This window comes from Denticeps clupeoides, chromosome 2 (assembly GCF_900700375.1).
Source record: "Denticeps clupeoides chromosome 2, fDenClu1.1, whole genome shotgun sequence".
Taxonomy (NCBI): Eukaryota; Metazoa; Chordata; class Actinopteri; order Clupeiformes; family Denticipitidae; genus Denticeps; species Denticeps clupeoides.
In genome coordinates this window covers 18,488,349-18,514,951 of record NC_041708.1, presented here as the reverse complement: position 1 = coordinate 18,514,951, position 26,603 = coordinate 18,488,349, and the positions used below count along the sequence as shown (strand labels likewise).

The following is a 26,603-nucleotide window of genomic DNA, read 5'->3' as shown; positions in this document are numbered from 1 at the left end:
CTACAAAATGCAGATTTAATATGTAATAATAACAGGCCACTGGTTAAATGAAACTTGATTATTTACTTTCTGCCAGCACATTATGCAGTCTGAACAGCCACACCTACGTTCACATTAGGATGCTGGCATAATTGCATAATAAAACTATTTTGCACCAAATCCAGTTATGAATTTGTAAGGTCTTGTGGCACAAATTGCTGACTAATCTGTTGGTTTCCAGTGGCCAGATGTTGTTTCCACTGCATTACTGAGCTGTCCAAATACTAGATTTCTTTCAAAATCCATGTCCTGGCCATTTATGAATAGGCTCCTCCTCTTTTCTGATGTTATACATTATCTGTAATATTGTGTAATTATTTCTCCCATGGAGCACTCTGCATTCCCTTTCTATACAAAACAAAAGAACCATACAGTTTACACTGTACAAAAAGACTTCAAATACAATGTGCTTGTCCTTGTGTGCCCATCATGGGAAAATTAAAAAGAAATCAGCCAAAATATCAGGAAGAGAATCGCTCACCTTCACAAGCCTGGTTCTGCCTTGGGTGCAAATTCAAGATGCCCAAAGGTGCCACATTCATCTGTTTGAACGATTATATGCAAGTGTAAACACCATGAGAATACCCAGAATATCATACCACTCAGGAAGCAGATGGATTCTGTGTTCTGTGCTTTGGTGCGGAATGTGCATATAAACCCCAGAACAAAGCAAAAGACCTTGTGAAGATGCTGGCTGAAGCTGGTAAGAGAGCATCATTAGCCACAGAGAAATGAGTCCTGTACAGACATGCACTGAAAGCAATATAAAAAAGCCAGATTACAGTTTGTTCAAATCTGCTCCTGACTATACATCATGAAGGTGAGGTGTTAAACACAGGGACACAGACCTTACATTTTGAAGACATAGCCTGAGGTCTGATGAAACGAAAATGAAACTGTTTAGCCATAATGACCATAATTTAATTTAAAGGGGAAATCTTGTAAATCTCCAAGAATTGATGTACGGAGGTGGCAACATTATGTTGTGAGGGTGTTTTTCTGCAGGAGGGACTGCAAAATAGATGGCATCATATGGAAAGAACATAAGCAACATATCAAGACATCAGCCAGGGAGTTAAAGCTTGGCCACAAATGGGTCTTCCAAATGAACAATGACCCTAAGCATACCACCAAATTAATTATCGTTAAATGAATTCATTAAGGACAAAGTCATAAAGCCCTGATCTCAACCACACAGAAAATGTATGGGCAGAGTTGAAAAAATGTGTGTGAGCAAATGTGTGCAACCAACAAACCTGGCTCAGTTACACCAGTTTGGTCACGAGGAATGGGCCTAAATTAAGTCAAACGTTTCGCTTCTTCAAGAGTTTTGCAGGGCAGAGAAAATATCCTTTATCCCTGACTAAAGATAGGGAAATAATAACATATTTTAGCATTTGCAGCCAATAAGGCTGGGGTTATTTGCATATGGCCGCCTCTAAGGGTAGCGAGGTGAGTTCCACTCACCGTTAGGGTGAGTGTTGGGTGAGTTACTGGGCTGTTGTCTGGAAATGGGCTAGTTAGAGCAGGCAGGGGCTGTGTTGTGATCTGAGGTGATTGCCTCACCTCTTGATTAATGATCCATCCAATATAAAGGAATCAAGTGTACTGCAAAGATCCATCTCTCTCTATCCTCACCAACCTTCATTACAAGACTATGCACAGAATTCACATGCACTTGTATGGTGTGAAATACCATGGCCATGACAAATTTTCCATCTGGTTAAGGCTGAAACATCAAAGGGCGTTCTGATTGGTTTGTGGCAAGATTTTTTGGGGTGAGCAAAATGGTCTATTGCCCCCCCCCTGCTTCTTCTCTCTGGCTCCTGCTCTAAATCTGGAATTTTCTCCATGTTCTTTCTTTATGCTTTATGGGTGATAGTAGCCTAGTGGGTAACACACTCGCCTACGAACCAGAAGACCCAGGTTCAAATCCAACTTACTACATTTCCATGTAACGATTTGTCCATGTTTACTGATTATAGTATATGTCTCTTCTCCGCAAATGAAGCTAAAAGATCAATACATGGTTTGACACATTGCATCATTGCAAAGAAGGATGGTGGTACAACATTAGAAGAGACAATACCACACACAAATGGGTTCTACAAACGGAAAATCATTTTCTGGTCCGTTTGGAAAACATAATAATGTAACATTTTTGCCTTTGGTTCTGCTGGCCTTGGTTCCCATTAACATGTGGAAAGTATTTTTAAATTCAATTAGTAGTGAACTATGGCCAGGTATAGCATTGCCTTAAGGCTATACAAGTTTCTAGAATCCAAAGCCAGACAAGACAATTAAAAATGAATGTTGCCATGGCAAGGGTTACTTTCTATTCAGATGATAAACTGGGAGCTAAAGTATGAATAGTGGAGCAAATCAATGAGTGAAGCTGCAGAGCATTTAAATTGATTGAAATCAAGTCATCATCGTAATGTTCTGACAACCTGCCGCTTTGATTTTCCTTTTGTTATATGTTTCTTTTTTAATGATTGGAAAAAAATGCAGAAATAAAAAAAGTTTAAAAAAAAAAACATAAATAATGATTTATTGAGCTGTTAATGAGATTGGCTGAACTATATGAATCAGGATATTTTTCTCTAATTGTCCCTTCTGTTATTGTCAGGAAAATCCTTACGTGATGCTGCGAACGAACCATCAGGAGCTGGAGGGAAATGAGCGTTATGAGGGCTTTTGTGTGGACATGCTGAAGGAGCTAGCTGACATCCTCAAGTTCAAGTTTCGAATTCGGCTGGTTGGGGACGGAGTCTATGGTGTATCAGGGACTAATGGCACCTGGACCGGCATGGTTGGGGAGCTGATGACCAGAGTGAGTGGCATCTCCATCACACTGTTATCTCATTACATGACATTAGATGCAGTATTTACATTTGATGTTAGTACATTTGCCAGGTTGCCACCATGAAGATGTTCATTCAGCCCTGATAACACTTCACTGACTAACATAGAGGCAATACTTTTCCTGCCAAACAATTTAACCATCAATCAGTTATTATTTATATGCTACTTTTTACAGTCTACATTGGCACAAAGCACCTCACATTAGAAAAGCGCTCAAGACCCCTAGTGAATAAGCCAAGGTGACAGTGGCAAGAAAAACTAACTGGAAAAGGAAGAAACCTGGAGAGGAACCAAGCATAGACATATATTTGACTGGATAGGTTGATAAATGTAGATGTATTTATAATGAAAAAAACATGCATGTGGGATCCTTACATGATTGCAGCAGTGTATCAAGATACATACAAAGAACAGATATAAACCTGACATTATCCTGTTGTTTTCATATGAATATATTTATTGATCATTATTGACAACAAAATATTGACTACAAATACATTTTAAAATGACGCTTTGCTTGCTCAGAGTCAGTTTTTTTTATGATCACTATGTTTCAGCAAGGAACTTGTAAGCCTTTAATGTATTGTGTTTCTGATCAACCTAATTAATAGTCATCAGAGTAATCAGATTGTTGTGGCAAGAGTGACATAAGTGACTTTTCACATAAAATGTGGTGAGATATTCTGTACTTTTACTCCAATGTATGGTAAAGCAGGGCCATGAATACTCGTGTAACAGGGGTATTAGTGTCCTGAGCCCTCTCCATCCACAGCAGCAGTGGTGAAGCTGTGGGGTGGCCTCACGCTTAATCCTGGCCACTCTATTGGCCACCTTTTTTCCTAATTCCCAAAAAAAGTTTTCGTAACGCTTTTTTATTCTAGTCCAAAAATCTACTTTTTCAGACTGTGCAGCAAGACAGTTCGGTGTTCTTTATTACTTATTATTATAGTGTTTGCGTTTTTCAGCAATTGATGAGTGCGCATACTGGCAAACTATATGTCAAAATAGTGTGAGGTGTTAGTCGGCGTGGCCGTGAGTAGGCAATAGTAGGCGTGGCCAAGCAATTTCGCTCATACAATGGCACTTATTTCTTCTTTTCCGCCTCTACCTGCATTCCAAATACTAAAGAGGTGTGTGGTTTAGGTGATTTAATGCCATAACCAAGAAATTCAATTTTTTTTATATTTAGTCTTAATTAGGCCCTTTAAACAAATGTAAAAAAAATTAATTTGCAAGTCTGTTTTTTGTATCATATTTGATATAGGCAAAAACAAACATCATCATGCTGTGCATTGGGAGACCAATTCCTATCTTCCACTTTGTCTTAGTATAATTGTTTGTTGCAAATATCACATTTCAATCTGTAATGGAAGTCTAATGTATGTAACATTCAGAAATAAATTACAAATGACCATTGTGGGATTTACCACTAAATCTCCCTTTATACCAGCTGTATGTGAGAATTGTTGTAGTGCAGAGCCACTGCAGAGCACGTGGGCCTGATCAGTCACTGGGGTAAAGTGCCAGCCCATCAGATAATAGGCCATTGAACCAAGAAGCAAAATAACATTTATTTCAGTGTTGAGCCTGATAAAGTCATTAGTCATCCAGAGCATTAGGTCTGATATGCATGATATTAATGCCTGACAAGGGGTGTCATTTATGGGGTTCATGGAATTATTCACCCTAAGCAATATATATAATGTATAAATTAAAAATTAGTGTACCAATATTTGCTTGGGGATAATAAATATCTGTCTGTTATTGGTTCAAGGCTATAAGGACTCAAGTGCAACACTGTCTGAATCCAAGGATGAGAACCGAGAAAATACGTTTGTCATAGTGGCTCATAGTCAAAAGAGCCAGTGGTAGCAGACCAGCCCTCAAAGACCAGTATAAAATGGCGGCCGACCATGTGGTTTATTGTACTTGTTTCACTGCATTGCTTTTTTAAACTAGCTGTTTCCTTGTGTGAACCATGATCCTTGAACTCTCTTTCACCCTCGACTCACACTTCCCATATTACCATTGCTGTCTGACATGTCCTCGCTGTGCTTGACCCTGTTCCTCAACCACACTTTATTCTCTGTGATTCTTCCTGACTGATCTTGCCATTGCTGACTGAAGCCTTGATGCCTGACTACATTTCCCATCGTCCCCGTGGCGTTACCACGTCCCCACTCTGTATCCAGTATAACAGCTTGTGACACGTGCAGGGAGTGACCAGATGACATGACATTGTTAGGACCCTGGCCAAACTTTAAACAAAAGCAATAAAAAAAAGAGAAGTGGCTGATTCCTAAACCAGCTGGATCCTTTTATCAGAAAGGTCAGTCCTCTCTGTCAATCTCCTGTGGAGCTGTGGATCCAATTCCCTCTACCTTACCCACTCTATTCACACAGTCCTTTTTATTCCTTTAGCTGGGGACAGTGTGCAGTGGGGCTGCTCTGTGTGACATCCCACACACGTGCACCTTCCAGTGCTGTTTAAATTACTGGTTGTGGTCATAGCTCTTGGCCTGCCGAGGTGCATGTGGTTTCAAGTGATTTGTTGCTCTGCTCAGGCTGTAATAAGTGTGATTTGAACAAGAGCTTTTTTTTCTACAAGTTTTTTTTTTGTTGTTCTACAAGTTCAGAAGGTCAAAAGGCTGTTTTTGTCATACTTAACAAAAAAACACAAAAGGAACAAACACACTCATGCAACCCTCTCAAAACACAAACTACAAAATACAGAAAAGGTCCAAACCTGTCAGGAACATGAGACACATTTGTCTTTTAATAGAAGAAATAAGTCTCCACACAGAGACTTTAGGTAATGCACACACATTTGAAATGCCAGATGACAAGGCAAACATTTACAGCATTTAACAGACACCCTTATCCAGAGCAGCCTACAATCAGTAAAGGGACAGTCCCCATGGAGACACTCAGGGTTCAGTGTCTTGTTCAGGGACACAATGGTAGTAAGTGGGCTTTGAACCTGTCGTTTTGGGGTCTTCGGGTTCATAGGCGAGTGTGTTACCCACTAAGCTGCAACTCATGAGAACCACCTCATTTCATGTCTATGTGGAAGATGTCCTCTGTCTGAACCCATCATTGATTATTACTTATTGTACTGAATGTGTTTGCATTGTGAATGAAACCTCATTTCCTAAAGTCCGGTCCTTGCAGTTACACTGTTGCAGTTACGCAGGTCCTTGCAGTTACCAGAATGAAACACAATTGTGCAATACAGCAAAATGTTCACAGCATTACAGCTGAGTTTTATCTTTGTTACTTACTGTGTATAGGAAATGTGAGTTTGGGTGTCATGTTTGTTCTTGATTTGATGTGTTGTTGTTCTGCTGTAGCTAGAGTTGGATAGTTTTGTACCTTTGAGTAGCTATGACTGCAGCATTTCTGAGCTGAAGTTGATCCTCTGGCTCCTGTTACAGAAAGCTGACCTGGCCGTGGCAGGACTGACCATCACTGCAGAGAGGGAAAAGGTCATCGATTTCTCCAAGCCTTTCATGACACTTGGAATTAGCATCATGTACCGAGTACATTTGGTGAGTATGCACACTCTCGCCCACTCAGATTTGACCGCAGCACATGCTCACTGACATGCAAAAAAACACTGTTAATAAATTATACTTGGACAGTGCTTTTAAAGATGAAATGGAAAAAAATATTAATACAGCAAATGGGGGAGGGTGAGCAGGGATGCTGGGCCTGGCATCAGCAGGAGTTCGGGAGAGAGCGCATTCACGGTCGGCAGCCTGGTGGAGCACACAGCGGTGGTCCAAGCGCATGGTGGAGTAAACAGTTCAGTTTTTACCATGGCTTGACAACGTTTGGCCTAAATTTGACACTACATGTCTTCATAAAGCATGTTTAAATAATGGTTTGTAATATAATCACATGACGTAATTATATATGTTTTTGGTTAATGTGTTTTATATAATGAGGTGTTCGGTGTACCCTGAGATGTAATTATTTTGTAGGTTTCTTTAGTAATTTATCATATTGCTTTTATAGAATATTTGAATTTGTTGGAATCTGGACAGGTTAAACGTGTCTGAGTGGTTTATTGTCAGTGTCATTTACTCACGAGTAAGATGGGGTGGGATGGTTTTTGTGCATGTGGGGGTGGAATAGGATAGAAATCATATCTGTGTAGCTCTCTACTTCATAGCTACTATAAGAAAAGCCTTTGTGCAATTTATGGATTACTGGATCTGTTCTTTTATCTGCACTATTCACCTACCAGTATCCATATCTTTGGTTTAATATTAATAGGTTCTCAAAAATGTCTCACATCTGCATGCAAACTGGTGCAAACTGTGACTGGCAGTTAACGTACCTGACATGACCTGGCTCTTATATGTACATGTATCTGTCTTTATTATATGTAACACCTAAAGTGATTATTGTTTACAGTGAGCACTGCTTTTTTAAAGAACTATAGAATGTTAAACATAGTACTGCAAAAAAAAAGCAGTACTACATGTGGTTTGCTCAACACACACTCAACGTGCTGTGACTGATGGCTCAGTTATGCCTAATCTATTTCTATGTGTCCTTTTTTTGCATCTCTGTTTGCATCTCCTCTGCAACAGAAACAGATGGTGAGCTCTTGTGTGAATCAGCTGATAAATGAAGTGTGTGGTGGCTGTGTTCACACCAATAACGCTCTGCACGTAAGGGCACAAAGAGATCCACCAGAAATTCAATACGGCTTTTATTTTTTAAAGGCAGGGGGGCCATTAATCACAGCCCACGTCCAAGCCAAGGTGACACACTGCAGCCTCAGCTGGACTGCGGCCGGAAGACACACTTATGCGTTGTGTGTGTTGGCATTAATGTAGGTGCTTGACTGTCTACAAAATCCCCCAACAGGCACACACAACACACCCATTCTCTTGTCAGTTTGCTGAGTGGTTGGTGTGAGCGTTAAGCGGCAGGTGCATCAATGTCTGCTGCCACCCATGAACCTCATCTGTATTCCCCAACAGCCACCAGCAACTGTGACTGCTGCTCCTGCTGACACGTCCACTATCCTCTGAACGGCAGTGACTTCAAATTCTGAAACTGAACCGAACAGATTGCGTGAAAAATTCTGCGCAAGAAGGATGATCTTTTTTTTCTGTAGTTCTAGCTCCATCTGGTGCATTCGTTTCTTGTAGCATCATCTAGAGCCCCTTTGTCCCACTGGCCACAGCACTTCTGTCGCAACAAGAAAGCATTAGAGAATCCATGAGCTAGAGCCGACAGAGAAAATGCATTCCTTCTCAGCGGGGAGGAACAATCATTTTTGGTGAAATGAACAAAGACTATTAAATGCATTTAATTTTCAAATGGGGATCTTAATGCTGAATTGAGAGATAAAAGGAAGCTTCTGAGCAGATCTATATCCTCATTTTAATGCATGCATCCTAAAAATGTGTGCTAAGACATTGCATGCACATAAAATTTGTGAAACACTTACATTGCCCACATCAGGCAATTTTACATAACTAGATTACAGTAATAGTATACCATCTTGAACGTTTATTGAATTTCACATGATTTATCCCAAAAATATCTGTGGTATGTGTAGTTAATATATTGAACCAATTATGTCATCAGTGTCCTCATACATAGATCACTTAATTAATTTTTATTTTAACTGTGATCTCATCATCAGGAACAGTAGCAATGTGTATGGAACACAAAATGTTAATCACAAAAAGCTAAATTGTTGTGGTTTTCCTCACTAATACATCTGTTCCAGCAGGATGAGGAGTCATGTCCTGGATCTTCTCCCCTCTCTCCACAGTACTGCCCCATAAAATTTTACGCCCACCGCACTCCTACCACAAGCCATATACCTCACTGTTCAATAATGGAATCTAATGGAATCTGAATTGACATCTTTAGGTCTTAATCCAACACCTATCGATTTCACAACCAGTGATTTAGACAAAGAGCAGCTTCAGCTCCAACTTTAAATGAAAAGTTCACATAGTGATCAATAGCAGTTGAAAATAGATTGCTACAGAACCTCCAGTGTGTCTTTCAGTTAGCAAATTGTATTGTGTGCTTTCATGCATGAGAATGAGCAGAGCTGCAGTAAATGTGGAATGTGTGCATGCGTGTGTGTGTGTGTGTGTGTGTGTGTGTGTGTGTGTGTGTGTGTCATTTTTTGAGGCAGGGGTGGCCTAGCGGTTAAAGAAGCAGCCCCGTAATCAGAACCAAGGGTTTGATGGTTAAAAGCAGAGGACACATTTTGTTGTGTCACCGTGTGCTGTGCTGCTGTGTTTCACAATGACAATCACTTCACTTTCACCTTACTCTTCTTAAAATAACACATTTTTGGTACCCAATAGGTAAATACCCTTTATATTCATATTGTTTTAATGTTTTAAGTGTTTTAATGTATAGAAATGTCTTGTATATAAATATATATTTCAGTTCTTCTGAAGGCCAGCTTTTTACAATCAAGGGCACCAGCCCTGTTCTGTGTGCTTTCCTTTATAGGCCTCTGAAATTTAATGAGTGACTATTTGCAGAGCTCTTATCTTTTATGGCACTGTGCTCTGATGAAGCTAATTTTAGGAAATGTTAATATTCGTGTCTGCTGTCAGTTCAAGATTTAATGTGTCTTATTCATTCATTTAACTTAATTGAACACATCACGTACATTGGATCTAATTTTAACTCTCAGTTTTTCTGTCACTAATATGAATGTTTTTGATGCTGGGCTCTCGGACTATTATGCTGTCACTTTTGAAACTAGGCTCTCAGGCCTAGTTTTGTCTACCACCCTCCTTTCATGGATGCTCTCACCACCTGCTCAGATGCTGAAGATCTAGTAAATCTATTTGAGTTGGCATGCACAAACAACGTAGTGGTATGCCCTAACGTGGCCACCCTAAAACAGCCAACTTCTAAGGTCAACCAAGGTTCACTGGCAAGCAGAGCAGAGCTGAATTAAGGACATACTTCAGATCTCCCTTGAGATTCTCAGGAGCATATTAGAATTTTACCAATCAGCCATTTGAGCAGCAAATTGCCAGATCAAATCACACTTTTACATGCAACTTTCCATATGCATATCCATATGCCTAAATTTGCATTTTTTTAATTAATTTACAAGAAAATATTTACTGTAACACTGCTCTAACCTCATATCCCAGCTCCTTTATGCTGTTATATTTCACTTTTTCAGCTATTTTCATTTTTTAGCACATTTTCTATGTTTTGGCCATTATCAACAGCTCTCTAGCAATGTCACATCCCAGGATCTAGGGAAAGGGACGCAACACACGAGAGAGGAGCACACGGCAACAACGAGCAATGCGCAAGCATTTTATTGATTTTATGGTACATGAAAATGCTAAATAAAATAACAACGCAGGTGAAAACAAACAGAACCTATAAGATGGTTTGGAAGGCCGCCACAAAATGACAGTGCGGTCCTCTCCTTTTTGCCCTCCCTTGTCAAAGCAAACCTCGCCTCGGCCATTATAAATCTTCTGCTTTGTTTTAGGCAGCCAGTCACAACAAGGAGTGAGAGGAGTAAATCAGGCTGAGATAACCTTCAGTTCTGCATGGAATATACACAGGGGGAGAGAGAGTCAGGAAAGCAGACACACACAGCAGGACACAAGCAAACATGATCAATCCAGCCAGTTTTCAACAAGGTCCATTTCCATACCTGCTAGGCCAACTGCTGCCATTGTTACAGTGATCTGCCTCTGCACTTTTTCTTATTTGCAGTTCATAAGGCAGCCAGCAGGTTTTTATCTGGAACAAGATAAAGGGAGCATATTACACCAGTTCTGGCCTCCCTTCATTGACCACCAGTGCAGTCCAGGATTGATTTTAAAATGCTGTTGTTTATTTTTAAAGGCTGACAGAGGGTCACCCCAATGTACCTCTATGACCTTATTCTGTGACCTTATTCACCCATTCACCTGTGACCTTATTCAACCCATTCATTGCACTAAGGACTCTTAGGTCCTCAAGCAGACTTTTTGCTGTCAGTGCCTAGGACTTGACTTGACAGAAGGTGACAGGGCCTTTTTGTTTGTTGCACCGGACCTTTCAAATGAGCTCCCGGTGTTTGTCAGATCTTCTTTTCATTGGAAACTTTTAAATCTCATTTAAAAAAAAGAATTAAGATCTGGATATATAAAACTTGAAACATATACAGACCCATTCACAATGACATAAACCTGATTGTGTGTTTAGCACTGCAGAATCTGACATGAGTTTATTTCTGTGTAAATGAGTGTCACAGACTCTTCTGGGACTCTGTGGTAACCCTACTGTGGGTTGTCACTGCTTGTTAATGAGCCAATGAAAAGATCACAGACTGCTGCCACAACTAACGACTCCCTGTTGAGGACCTCCCTGAAGGGTGACAGAGCAGAGGAGGGAAGAGGAGCTAACAAGTAATCTGATGAATTAGTTAATTAGACAGGGACAATAAGCAGGGGCAGGCCTGGGATGTGGTTCAAAAACACACACAGAGACAAACACACACACACACACACACACACTCAGACACATATGGGCACAATAGGGTAGATGCCATGAAGACACAATGTGTCATATAGACACATTCTTCTCTACATACACTTTATTTTAACCAATTTATACAGTTCATGGAAGATTACCTGGACAGAAAGGTAATGGCCTTGGTTATCAATGCTCATAATGGGTTGATGACTGAGGAAGAAAATCATCAAAATGACGCAACTCTTCATTCAAAGGCTCGCTGCAGAATCTTCAAATGTGTGTGTGGCTCTAGAGTAACCGCTCATACATCTCAAAATTGTTTGATGTTGTTGTCAATGTAAGACATCGTAACACCATAATGAAGACCTATTTCACAGTAATTTCAGGACTAGGTTGAAGCATGAGAGAATAGGTCAGCCCATATACTACGCTGCAACACACGGACCGTACACACATGCAATTATGTTTTCACCCCAAAACACATTTTAAAGTGTTAATGCATCCATTGTCATCATTCATAACTGAAAAAGAGATGGGTGGAGCGAGAAACAGCACATGTTGGTTTTTAATTGGATGAATTTCATGTCCCTGCTGATAACCACTGAAATACAGCTGTCAGGCAGACAGCATGTTCTCCACACCCCTCTGCTCAGAAAGTCCCTTTCTGTCTGCACCAGGGGCTTCACGCTGTGCAGTCAGCGTCTTTGTGTAAACCTTAATAGTAATTTACAAAAGCAAGTCAAACTGATTTCAGCAAAACCCAGCAACTGTGCATTGTACATTAATTGCATATGATGTATTGTACCCACAGGTCTTCATAGTTTGTTTAATTAAGTGTCTGTGACATGCTTCTGTCAAAAAACCTCAAGGACCACAGCCTCCAGAGTCAAACTGTCTGAGCAGCCTTGTTCACAAGGGCCAGTTCCTTCGAATAATTTTACAGCCAATCTTGTACATTTTCAATTAATCTGTCTATTAGTTCAACATTTGAAAGAAAATCACCTGAGCACAGCAAATGTAATTCAAGAAAATGTTGAATTATTAAATAGTTTAAAGAGTGATTAAATAGATTTTAAAAATACAAAGTTGTTGCATGTAACATACCAAGCACTCAACCACCACACTGGCTTTGGTTGTAAATCCTCATAAATGCGTAAATTGTAAATGAATAAAGCTTTTACATTAGAAAGATTTGCCACTGAATCTTGAAACATGTTGTGTTGTGTAGTATAACCTGTCGTTCTCACACTAACATACATACCTACAATGAAATTTCAACTCATAGTTGGGTCTGGATCTGTGTGTCTTGCCAGGGGTGGAGAGTTACAAGTCCAGAGTTAGTCTATGAGCTTCCACAAATCTGATCATTTTTTTGAGTGTTATTTATTTACTCACGGCAGCCACCCGTGAGTAATATTTTTTTTTTATATTGAAATTGGTGTATGCACAGAATTCATGCTCCTTCTCACTGTCCTTGTAACTACTTATTGTAAGTCACTCTGGATAAGGATATGCTAAATCTAATAAGTATAAATATTAATATATATTTACATTTACAGCATTTATCAGACGCCCTTATCCAATCTAAAAATATATAAACATTAAATTTTTTACATTTACATTATATCATTTATATTAATATAAAATGATATAAAAGAAATAAAAAAAGAGTAGACCAGTATCATATCAAAAGACTTCACTCAGGTGACTGCTGAGGATGTAGAGATGTACAGTGAATAGTGGGCAAACAGAAGCAGGGTGGCATGGCTGTATTGACTGGCTATATTCCAGTCTTTAGCACCACCTGGTGTATGAGATCGGCAGTAACAGAATAGCAACTCCAATGACTGGTTGAATAGACACCGTGCAGTTCCGATAACGTTTTAATTATTTTAGGTAATTCCCCTTTACTTTGTAATGGGTAGTGCAGCCAGGAAATACCAGGGGTGCAGGACTGTATGGATGATTACTATTCATGCCCAGTTTGGGTTTCAGGGACGGAGGCCTGGCTATTTCTCCTTCCTGGATCCATTCTCTCCAGGCGTCTGGCTCTTCATGCTGTTGGCATACCTGGCAGTTAGCTGTGTTCTATTTCTAGTTGCAAGGTAAGTCATAGTGATGGTCATTATTTTGAAAGGACTAGTGATATAGATGATGAAATATGCAGATGCTTCTGGTTATAAAAATATAATTGTTTTTAAGTGCCCACCTGATCTGACTAATGAAGGATATCATCATGTCAGTTAAAATAGGCCGAGTAAGAGTGTTTGCTGTTGGTTTCCGAGACCTGTCATAACCTCAAGTGCACATGTTGTTCATTAATGGAATTGTGCAAATGCCTGTTCTGTTCCTGCAGAAATAGAAGGTCATGTTTTGAGAGTGAATGTGTATGTGTTTTAGAGAATAACCCTTTTTTTATCTTCTACTTTAGGCTGACGCCATATGAGTGGTATAATCCCCACCCTTGTCTAAAGGGGCGTTGTAGCCTACTGATAAACCAGTACTCGTTGGGGAATAGCTTCTGGTTTCCAGTGGGCGGGTTCATGCAGCAGGGCTCCACCATTGCCCCCCGAGCTCTATCCACCAGATGTGTCAGTGGAGTATGGTGAGTATCTGATTCATAACTACAACACACAGAACACCACAGAGAACGACCACTAAGGCACAAGTAAAAACTTGACAAACTGTGAAGACTAGAAGCCAAGCAGGACATGTCAGTAAACTCTATAATACTGTTGTGGCTATTCACTCATGCTGATTGTTTTTTTATGTCAGCTCATGCTTAATTGCTTTAACACTGTTTTTGTTGTCAATTTATGCTTATTGTGCTGCTTTTTAGTTGTGTTTTTTAATTATTTATTTTTATTCTGTATTCTGTCTTGGGTTTTAGAAAGGTGCCCTGAAATAAAATGTATTATTAGTAGAAGTAGTAATTGACCAATCAGCTTGTACAATCAATTGGCTTGCTAACAACATTCAATCAGCATAAAGAACACATCAGAGGGACTACTGTTACTCACCATTCCACAGACAAAATCAGTCTGGAGCTCAGAAAGAAGATAGTAGAGGTTCCTGTTAAGGGACGTCTACACTGCCATCTTCAATCCATTCACAGTGTCTAGAGCTGCTGTACGTTGCATAATATCCAAGTACAAGGAGACAAATTCTATAAGAAACAAACCTGGCTGTGGCCGTAAGCTCAAGCTTCTGAGGTCTCTGGAAAGGATAATAGTCAGAGATGTCAGCAAGGAGCCATGGACATCTGCCAAGATGATTGTTGCTGTCCTGACCTCTTCTGGAGTCAATGCTTCTAAGAAAAACTCAAAGAGCCCAACTGAGATTTGCCCATGAACATTGGAAAGGTGCAGATGAGTTTTGGAAGTCTGTGCTTAGGTCTGATGGATGTTGCTTATGTTTGGCGAATAAAGGGACAAACCTTCAACCCTATTAACACTGTTCCCACTGTTAAACATGGTGGTGGGAGCATCATGCTATGGGGCTGTCCCTCAGGCACAGGGAACCTTGTTTGGATCAATGGCATCATAAAAAAAAGAAAATTATGTTGACATTTAAAGGAGAATATGCAGCAAACTGCTCATAGTCGAGGCTTAGGTCATTGCTGGGTCTTCCAACCAGACAATGACAAAAGCATACTTCAAAATTAGTCCAACAGTTCCTTAAGGATCCCAAAACCAAGATCCTGGAATGACACAAAGAGCCCAGACCTAAACCCTATTAAGAATCTGTGGCTGGTACTCAAAGTGAATGTCCATGCTAGAAGACCATGCAATTTGGACCATCTAGAACAATTTGCAATAGACAAATGGACCACAATCCCACAGAAGACCTGTGTCAACCTAGTAAAGAACTACTTTAAGAGATTGGTATCAGTTGTGGCTCAGAAAGGGTACACTGTAACCATTTTGGATGTCTAATGGTCATTGTCATGGAGAAAATAAGAGAGTTGTCTAAATTAATCATTTTGGCCTCAACTGTATATTTGTATTAAATCAGCAGTAATGCATCATACTGATAATTATGAACCTGTTTTTACAGGTGGGCCTTTACCCTCATCATTATCTCTTCATACACTGCCAACCTAGCTGCCTTCCTCACTGTGCAGAGGATGGATGTTCCCATTGAGTCTGTTGATGATCTGGCTGACCAGACCGCCATTGAGTATGGAACCATGCATGGAGGCTCCACCATGACCTTCTTCCAGGTTAGTGAGGTCCTAACAAATCAGGGCTAACAAAACACTGATTGACAACCAATATCAAATGCTGTTGTGCAAATGGAATATACAACAGGTGGAAATTATAGGCAATTAGCATCCCCAATAAAGGCGTGGTTCTGCAGGTGGTGACCACAGACCACTTCTCAACCCGCACAACCCGCACAAGTGGCTCAGGTACTGCAGCTTTTTCAGGATGGCACATCAATGCAAGCTGTGCCAAGAAGGTTTGCTGTCTGTCAGCATAGTGTGCTGAGCATGGGGGTGCTACCGGGAGACAGGCCAGTACATGTGTCTGCTCAAACGGTCAGAAACAGACTCCATTAGGGTGTTATGAGGGCCCAACAGCCACAGGTAGGGGTTGTGCTTACAGCATGCTATGGAGGGGATCAAAACATGATGTCTCATATGTGCTTAGTTGGATTAAGGTCTGGCCTGAATCCAACTAAGCACATCTGAGACATCATGTCTTGCTCCATCCACCAACACCACGATGCTTTAGTCAAGGTCTGGGAGGAGATCCCTCAGAAGACCCCATCCCCATCAGGAACATGCCTAGGCATGGGAGGTAGGTCATACAGGCACGTGGAGGCCACACACACTACTGAGCCTCATTTGAACTTGTTTTAAGGACATTACATCAAAGTTGGATCAGCCTGTAGTGTGTTTTTCCACTTTAATTTTTTACTCTAAATTCAGACATCCATTTCTTGATTAAATTGATTTCCATTGTTTCTAATGAAAGTGATTTTGTTGTCAGCACATTCAACTATGTAAAGAACAAAGTTTTTAATAAGAATGTTTCATTTATTCAGGTATAGGATGTCTTATTTTGTGTTCCCTTTATGTTTTGAGCAGTGTATTTATGCAACACTTCCAATAACATAAATGGTCTTAACTGTTTCACATGTTGTTTTATTAAATGTACATTTTTTATGAAATGTTAATATGATTTGCAATTCTCTGCCACCGTCGTCAAGGAATTTGTCTTAATTATTGTGAGAGAGATGTGAAAATTGATCTTGAGCAAGTTAAATAGCTAGCCTTAAACACTCTTTTAACATGCTCATTTTGTCGTATATTTCCTTTGCTTCTTAGTTTAGCACTCGTAGCACGTGCAAACAAAGCCAAGCTTTTAAAAATATATACTTATCAATGGGGTTTCTGGGCAACAACTCCCGTCAGCAAAACTTCTCAATTCAAATTGTCTGGCTACTGCTAACACCAATGGCGTCTGCAAAAAGCCTTGGAGTTTGGATTGATGATAAACTGAGTCTGAACCATCATGTTGCTGCGATCTCCAGATCCCGCAGGTTCACTCTCTACAACATTCGCAAGAGTAGGCCTTTTCTTTCACAACATGCTACACAGCTCCTTGTCCAGGTAATGGTCATCTCTAAACTCAACTATTGTAACTCTCTCCTGGCTGGAGCATCTGCAGTCACCATAAAACCACTCCAGATGGTCCAAAATGTGGCAGCCCACCTCATTTTCCATCAGCAAAAACACACCCGTGTCACGCCTCTTCTCACCTCTCTCCACTGGCTCCCGGTAGCTGCTCGCATTGAGTTCAAATGATTTCCTACTGGGCTGTAAATGGAAGGGAAACCTCTTACATCAACACACAATTAGTTAGCTACATTCCTGCACGCCCTCTCAGGTCTGCAAGAGAAATGAGACTAAAAATTCCCTCTTCACTGGGTCTCCGATCCCAATCGAATCAATTCTCCTTTGTTGTCCCTGGCTGGTGGAACGACTTGCCCTGCTCCATTCAACTAGCCGAGACTACTACTACCTTTAAGAAACATTTGAAAACTCACTTGTTTAAAAAGTATTTCAAATGAGTCTAACACGCACACACGCAAACACAAAAATCATCTAGCACTTAACAATTCCCAAGCATGTTCTTTTTCTTGACAAGTTAGGCCTTATCAGGACTTTTGTAACTCACAGTTTATGCTGGTGTCTCCTCCTTGTAAGTCGCTTTGGATAAAAACGTCTGCCAAGTAAAGTAAAGTCAAGGAAAGTAAAGTAAAGGGTCTGGTCGGGCTTGGGTCGTGTCAGGCCTATAGCTCCCGTTACCACAGTGGATGGTTGTCACAAATTGTGGATGCACAATTTATTTGGTAAAAGTGTATCTCTTGATACCCTCCCCATACACTTACATGCATCTCCAGTGGCTGGGTTATGCATGAAATGTTAATGTTGTAATAAAAAAAATAATGAATTCGTTGACTTCAATGTAAGGGTCAAAATGTAAAACAGTGCATTAATGTGCCACCATGAGGCCATGAGCATTGGCATTGTTTGCTTGAATGAGCTGCGAATTTTTCACAAAATAAAGTGTTTTATACACTTCACTATACAACATGGTTGTTTAAGAGCAGCAAATTAATAAATACACTTTACATATTCATACCTAATGCATTACTGAATTGGCTATTCAATTGCAATATGATGTTTCAATTGTCTCCCTAATTCTTGTACCTTTTTTTCTTTCCTTCACTCTGAATTTATATAGAACTCACGGTACCAGACGTACCAGCGCATGTGGAACTTCATGTACTCTAAACAGCCCAGCGTGTTTGTGAAGAGTACAGAGGAGGGCATTGCCCGTGTGCTCAACTCCAACTACGCCTACCTGCTGGAGAGCACCATGAATGAGTACTATCGCCAGCGCAACTGCAACCTCACCCAGATTGGTGGCCTGCTGGACACCAAAGGCTATGGCATTGGTATGCCTCTAGGTAAGACTGAAATGTTATGTTTCACTTGTGCTAACCACATACAATATGTCAGCTGGTTATCATGTGTATGCCTGCACAGACCCAAGGTTTTCCCCAACTTACACACTCACTGCTTTCTAATGCTGCTCCAGGTTCAGTGTACAGGGACGAGTTCGACCTGGCGATCCTGAAACTGCAGGAGGACAACCGGTTAGAGATCCTCAAGCGGAAGTGGTGGGATGGTGGCAAGTGTCCTAAAGAGGAGGACCATCGAGCCAAAGGTGAAAATCTAGTTCAAAACAAATACATTGAAAGCATAGCTGGTTTTGTAATATAATTTAAAATAATGCTCAAACCACACTTCTATGAGTTAGGGTAATCTCGGCTCCAGAACAAAAATAATTGCAGAGACTAACATGGTAACATGACTTAATTCTGTTGTTTATATTCCAGAGTAAGAGTAGAAGCATCCATACTGCTCAACTCCATATTTGTTTTGAAGACATTACATTTCTCCATACTCTGAACAGAGTTCCCAGATTAAGGATAACCTTAACCCCATAGATACACATCAAATTTAAAGGCCGACTGTATGTAGTAGCACTGCAGCCTTATTCAGAGGTTGGTGTGTAGACAATATCTAAAACCATTAGACCAATTCTCTGTTTTCTCTCTCTTCATTCAGGTTTAGGGATGGAGAACATTGGAGGGATCTTTGTGGTGCTGGTGTGTGGTCTCCTGGTGGCCATCTTTATGGCGGTGCTGGAATTTGTCTGGATGTTGCGACAGATGCCAGGCACAGAGGTGAGCCAGGAACATGTAACCTGCATCTGTTTTGTCTCAATATGTCCTAGCAGGGGGAACTCTCACCACCACAGGAAACTGTGATAAAATGGGGTTCAAGGATGCCCCCCATCTTTTACTAGAAAGTTTAGTTTAGTTACATTATAGTACAAATATGAAGCAAAAGCAATACCACATGTACACAAAGCCTCACTCTTTATCAGGTGGACCTCGGTTTACTTTACGTATGGCCTTATAATCTCAACACAGCAGACATATTGACGTCCTTGGGATTGTGTTGGTGTGAGTGTCAGTCACAACATATCAATTTCCCAGCTGGATACAGAGTGGTCTGCCTGCCAGAAAACAAAATGTGTGCATGCATAAACTGGTGTCAGCTGGGCTGTAGTCTAGCCAGTGAGTATATTTCTACTGAATGTCTGATTTATAAAACGATTTGTCATATTAACCAACTTGTAGCCACCCCTCTAGACCTGCCCATATCATAGGCATTCAGAGAGCTGTTACTCTTAAAGTAAGTAAAACAAACTGGAGCCTGGGTTTTGGTAATGCTGCGTTAGACAGCTTGACTGGCAGTTGCTGGCCTGTTTTACATGTATAAAATGATGCACCACAGGACTAGATGTTGCGAGATCTCTTATTACTCAATTACAGACCATTCTATAATTTACTATACACATTTACTATACACACGTCTCTGTTGACCTACAACCCGAATTCCAGAAAAGTTTGCACATTCTTTGCATTTGAATAAAATGAATGCTAAAAGACTTTCAAATTAAACAAGGAATTTTTGTGTTAACAGAACCCAGAAAACATAATACATGTTTAAACTTAAAATTTTAACATTTTATGCACAAAATGAGCTCATTTGAAATATTATTCTTGCTACAGGTTTCAAAATAATTGGGACAGGGGCATATTTACCATGCTGCAGCAGCTCCTCTTATTTTGTATAGTCATTGGTTTTAGTTGTTGGAGTTTTGGTGTTTGGTTCCATTATTGCCTGATGTAGGTTTTAAGCTGCTGAAGAGTTTGTGGTCGCCTTTGATGTATTTTTTTTTTGTTTAAAAGATTCAGAGAAACTGGATGTAACTAGGATGCTTGTGGCCTTAACCTTCTCAGATGACGCTACATCACTTATCAGCATGACATTACTAAACGGGCCCAGGGATACTTCCAGATACCACTGCCACTGCTCTATCACCTGCCATACAGCAGTGCCGTCATGTCCTGTTTACCAAGACTTGAAATGGTCCGTTTCAAAGTGAGGAAGTGTTGAGGATATAAAAGGGAAGGTAACATACCCCTCGGGGAGTCAGTGTATTCAGTTTCTCCCACACATGCTGTGGTTATTAAGAATTCTGCTCCCCCAAATTCTGTGTGTAACGTCGGTTAGGTATGTCGGATTGATTTTTTATAATTCAATACTCTTTTATTGGAATGTGTAAACTTGTACTTGGAGATTATATATACCACCTCTGTAAAAAACTGTGAATATTATGTATTATAATAAATATTAATATTGATACCTCTAATCTCAAGTCTTATTATAGAAGATCCTTTTAACTTAAATTGTTGGTTATAGAGGGAACTTTCTGATCAAATGGCAATAAGCTGGAATTCTGTGTAATATAGAACTTCTTGATCCTATAGCACGTAAACAGAAATGTTGTTAACTACAAAGAGTTCTAGTTATTCTGTCTCTGGAATGATTCTGCCATCAACCTGTCAGTCTGTGCAAATCTACATGGTGGAAAGTTATTTTATTAATTGTATTTGATTTATTAATCAACTACTCTTTGCTGATCAAGAGAGTCTTTGGTTCCCCATAACCTCTCTAAAGTTCTACATTCTTCCCAAGTTCTTTCCTATTGTTCTCTTCATTCTGACTACATAAATGAGAAACCAAGGTAGCTATATTGGAGTGACTTTTGCATACATGCTAAGTTCTTCACCGTCGTTGGGCTGATAGGCGGGTGCTTACACTTTCGAAACCTTCTTGCTTTTTCAGCTATTAGTTGACCCCATGCCAACCTGTGTCAAATTTGAAATGAGCTCATTTAGTGGATAGGGTTTTACAGTTCATCAGTTTGAACATTTGTTGTGAATAAAATGCCTGCTCATGTAGTTCAATTTATTCAAATTTAAGAAACATTCCAACTTTTCCAATATTCGTTTTGTCGATAGACCCATCTGCCCATGCTGGAACCCTCTCTGAATGTCACATGGTGGAATTCAGAATTTGAATGTGACATGTCTGTTTCAAATTCTTTTTCTTTCTTTTTTTTTGCGTTTTTGTTAAAAAAAATCAGTGTATCAGAATTGCATTCTTTCTCTTTCTATCTTTCTCTCAAGTGACTATCCGCTGTTCTCTAAATTATTACTTTTTCATGTACAACTGATTGCTTTGTCTCACTTAATTTTATAGAAAAAGGATAAAGAAAACAACAAAGTTGAATCAGCAATTTAATATGACATTTCAATTACACTAATTGTTATTTTTACGAATGTCGGTTATGTTTCTGCAGACGCCTCCAACTTTTAATAAAGTATTTTTTATGACAAAGAAGGGAAGGGATTGATTGTTATTAAAGCTGTGTTTTGATAAATAAATATTTAGCTTGTTGTAGAAAAACTCCAGCAATGTGATTTTTATGGGGAGGGGGCATTCTGCCCTGTGTGTGTTTAATTTGTTATGTTTGTGTGCGAATAGTGTATGAATGTCTTCTGCATGAGTAAATTACAATAAGTTTTGTCTATATTTATATTTGCCCCACCTGCAACTTTTTTCAATTGAAAAGTTCGTTTTTTTTATGCTAACTTCATTGCACTTACAGTGCATTTACTTGCTTAGTGCCCTTTTCTGTTTGTAATTTATTTTCATTTCAAATACATTTTCATTTTGGCATCAATTCCCAATCGTCATAGCAACTATCAGAGTTAACGGTTCATTCGGTTGCTGGTATTTTCCCCAAAAAAGAAAAAGAAATTTGAGTGCCCTGTAGAATAGTATCACATTTTTAACTTGTCTTTTATTGGTGATGCCCTTGTATCTGTGGTGTCACTGTTGTGAAATTAGAATGCTATTAAAACGTCTCAAAATAGCTCTTAACAAGAATGCTCTTCTTAAATGTACACATGAACTCTGTTAGGCCAGTCCCTTTGTCTGACAAATGACAGAATGCTAATATGTATATCCGGATGTCAGAAATGTGTCAACCTGTCCGTCTGAAGTCAATATGCAATTATATTATTGACCCACTGGCCAGGTTTTAATATTGAATGGCAAAAACTGTTGTGCGGTAAATTAATAATGTGTTAATGTACTATTGCTTGTGATGAAAAAAATGTCACTAAATGCCCCATTGCTCAAAACATTGTTCTTAATTTATTGCCCTTATGGCAATGAGAATTGGTATTGAAAGTAGACCTAAAAAGATGCTTGGTGGACACAGGGACACAAACGTTACAGCCCAGACCATGTCAAAAAGCTTAGGCACAAACTATTGCTCATAATCGTAAAACTTCACTATTATGTCCATAATAGACAATGCATCATGTAATGTGGTCTGGCCTATCTGAAGGAACTTCTGAGAAAGGTTTAGTAAAGTAGCCCAGCAGTCTGAACTCAGTACATGTTCTGTGCATTTTGTCAGTGAGACTCCTGGTCTCTCTCTCTTTATCTCTGCCCCCCTCTCTTCTGTCTCTGTATCTTTCTGTCTCTCGTCCCCTTAGCTGTCGGTGTGTGAGGAGATGCTGCGTGAGCTCCAGGGCATTGTGTTGTGTCGTGACAGTCTGCAGCTGCGACGGCGGCGAGGGGCGAGCATGCTAAGGGCGCGGCCGCTGACACTGGATGAGCGACGGGCTCGGGCAGCCGCTGCTAGCCTTAGCAACGGGAAGCTGTGCGCCGGAACCGGCCTTCCAGAGCCGCTGTCACACAGACTGCCACAGGAGGCCACCCTGGTGGCACGTGGCTGCAGCCACATCCGCATCTGCCCCGAGTGCCGGCGCTTTCAGGGACTCCACATGCGCCCGCCCGGACCCGGGACCTCGCCTGCCCACAGCGAAGAAAGCATCGAGTGGGACAAGACCACCAACAGCAGCGAGCCCGAATAAAGCCTGCTGCCCCCTGAACGCTACTGCTCGGCCCTGTCGGGACGGGCCAGGCTGGTGCTTCTGCTGCTGGGAGGCCCCCACGCGTCTGCAGACGGCCTGGGACAGCTTTTCACTGCTGCCCAGCTGCTGGCGCCAGTGTGCCCAGGAGAATGGGCTCTTCTTCTACCGGGCCCCCGGCTTCCTGTGGACCTTAACAGAAGGGCATTGAACTATGCAGTTTTTTTTGTTTGTTTTTGTTTTTTACTTTCCTTTTTTGGTATTTTATTGTGTTGTTGATTTAACTTTAAATTATTTCTCATTCTTTTGTGATACCAATATTACCAATGTTGTTATTAAGTCCTGCTCGGTTATAGTACACCGGTGGAAATGAGGGATACTATGAACTGGAACGTTCCTCACCAAGCTGAAGAGACTTGCAGCACCGTTCTGCAAATGTTCCTGATTTATAATTTTTTTTATATAAGTGCCAAAAAACTTGACAGTGATGCTGACATGCTGAGGAAGCTAACACAATGATGACACCTCAGATATCTGGAGATATCTACACTAATGTCAGATGTTTCTGAGAGGGTGCGATGCATATCAGAGGGCTGAGGCAGTTTCTGCTGAAAGGAAGACAGACAAGAGAGGTAATATTAATGTATTTTTTTATGCCTTTGTTTAAACACTCATCCATTGTCAGTCCTACCAGCGCTTTTATTCAAATCTGCCTAGATCCAGCACCCCCACCCCACTCTGTTTTGGACAAATCAGCACATGCCAGGAATTTACTCTCCATTCCATCACATTCTCAGTCTTAGTCCAATCCCTTTAGCATAATTTCTCTACTCTCTACTCATTTGCACCTCATTCCTCCTGATAGGAGCACAGAGACGGAGGCATGGAGGATGACTCTGACAGCCTGGGTGACTGAGTATGAGGGGCTAATTAAAGCAGGAAGAGATGAAGCTGCATGTTGGAAGGGTTTGGTTTCATTGGCTTGGATGTGAGCTCTCAGGAAATTTCTCTAGAGTCTGTTGCAGTCCCATTTTTATTCCATATTTAATATACTTCAAGTAGAAGTTTTATGACGTTGTTACCCAAAACCTCTAATGGAATCCCATTTTCTGTGACAGTATAAAAATGACTTCACAAAGAGTATCACAAAATAATGAGAAACTCGATGCAAATGTATTATAGATTTAATACGCTTTTGCTCATTATTGATAACGCTATTATGGTATTATTTTGAGATAATCCCTCATTGTTGGAATTCATTGTTTTGAGGAAGTTTTTTACATTCAGTCTCATTATTGTAAGCAAGTATATTCAGATGTCATTTGTTTGGGATACTATTGGTATGAATTATTTAGTTAGAATGAAACAATTACTGTTTTTCAGCGTTTTTTTATCTTAAGTCACATTGTTCAACGTTTCTTCAACTGTGATTACTTGCACAGGGTTCGATTTCATCCTATACATGCTATTTTCTGTACACCAACATCATTTGCTACGCTGAATACGAACCAGGGTCTTGTAACTGTTGCCGTTGAAAGAAAACAGATTGTCCAAAGCACATAGTTCTCATGCAGGAAATCTTCTGTTTGGAAGGAATCTTCAGTGAATCTTCAGTAATTGTTTATTTCACCCCTGGCTCTCTCTCTCTCTCTCGGCCACTCCTCTTTTTTTTTTAATTTACCTTCAGAAATACACACCTCAGACACAGTAATGTAGCAACTCTGATATCTTGATTTTCGTTGAAACATCTGTACTTTTCTGAATGGATACTTCTGTGCATAAGGTTTGAATACTCATGAATAAACAATGGCGAGTTTAGTTCAGCCCAAAGTGGGGTGTCTGTTCTGCCAGAAGCGCTGTTGTTGACCTGAAAACTGAACTCGGTCTTCTGCCCGATGCCATAGGTCAAGCATGAAATGGATGAAAATGAAAACCAGCAAGGACGCTGTGTGCAAATGTGTTCAACTGTGTCACAGTCCACCTGGAGGCTCCAGTGTGTGCGCGCTCGGTCTTTATTATAAACTGTTACTGCTGTGTAGATCTACTTCACACCAGCAAGGTTTCTCAGTGCTGACACTGGAATTACTCTGTAGCCACTAAATGTTGGTCCTGAGTGAAGGCGACGCCACAAAACACTCACGACCACTTCTCGCTGAGGTCATGAAATGTCAGGCAGCGCAAGACATTTCTAAACCCCAGAAGGGGGAAAAGTTCAAGAACAGTTCAGTCAAGTGTAGTTCCAGTTACTCTTTAACAGAGAATGGTTGGAAAAGGACAAAGCACATGCTGGTGTTCCAGGGCCACCACTGAGGAGTCTTGCAGTGAATAGCAGGATAAGGCTGCTATATTTTTATATGCTTTATTTTCTTATGTTGTAATTTTTAATTCCACTATAAATAGATTTTTTTTTAAATCCAGTCTGTCATGAGGGTTTTTGTCTGAGCTATTTAATTGCCAGACTAGAACACGTTACTGAGCCCACAATGTTCCTTTTTACTTCAAGGTTATTTTTATTACATTATATTACATGTTAGTTATATCAACCAATATAAATCTAAAACATGATCTACTATAATATAAAATAGTCCACAAATCTTTATATTTTTTAAGAAAAGATAACAAATAAAAAGGCTGGTGGTTTTGGCAAATATTTCTCTTACAAGTCAAAATAATACATTGGGGGAGATTTTTGTATATGAGTTACAATGAAGCATTGAGTAATGTTAATCCATTCATCTTGCACTATGCAAGCTGATCCCCCCCCTTACCAGATCCTGTATTCCTGTATCTGTGGGGATTTTTATCACTGCAACGGTCAGAAATTCCCACCAGCTCTTACTTGTCCACTGAACTCTCCGAATCAGTCATCTGTATATGAGACATAGAAAGGTGGTGCAGAGATTTTTGGAGGTGGGCAGGTAGGTTTTATGTAAGAGCTAATGGAAGAATCAGGTTCCGTGATCCTGCATATTCCAGACAGAAGAGCTGGGATTTAAAGAGTTAAAGAGTTCATTTGAACACTATTTCAAATAAAAAGCACAATATCATCCTAAATAATCTATGATGATATCTGATAAAACTGAATCCTCTCAAGCTCAACCTTCCCTCATATTACTAGACCTGGGCAAATCATAAACCTATGGTGTTTTGCTATCTGACATGCATAATGATAGTACAAGGTAGCAAAGTTGCTACCTCTCTGCCTCCTTCTATCACATCCAACACCATTTTTTCCAGCCCAATATTCCATTTATTCATTTTCAATAGTTCCTGATTACAAGCCATCTGATTAGATAAAATTTTAGTTATGTTTTAAACTTTTTATACTTTATATA

General features: G+C 40.1%; 1 protein-coding gene across 3 annotated transcripts in view; it reads left to right on the top strand.

The window, feature by feature from the left end:
• grik4 (glutamate receptor, ionotropic, kainate 4) overlaps positions 1–25,744 on the top strand; it is a 144,342-nt gene extending 118,598 nt beyond the window's left edge. For 2 of the 3 annotated variants that reach the window (XM_028959152.1, XM_028959164.1), the window contains exons 13-21: positions 2,669–2,872; positions 6,339–6,452; positions 13,384–13,493; positions 13,820–13,993; positions 15,445–15,610; positions 18,144–18,369; positions 18,501–18,629; positions 19,034–19,152; positions 22,891–25,744. In XM_028959152.1, coding sequence (XP_028814985.1) covers positions 2,669–2,872; positions 6,339–6,452; positions 13,384–13,493; positions 13,820–13,993; positions 15,445–15,610; positions 18,144–18,369; positions 18,501–18,629; positions 19,034–19,152; positions 22,891–23,271 — 1,623 coding nt within the window. In that variant the 3' untranslated portion in view covers positions 23,272–25,744. The remainder of the gene's footprint in view (positions 1–2,668; positions 2,873–6,338; positions 6,453–13,383; positions 13,494–13,819; positions 13,994–15,444; positions 15,611–18,143; positions 18,370–18,500; positions 18,630–19,033; positions 19,153–22,890) is intronic. The other variant, XR_003742932.1, reaches the window with a different exon arrangement.
• The last annotated feature ends 859 nt before the right edge of the window (positions 25,745–26,603 follow it).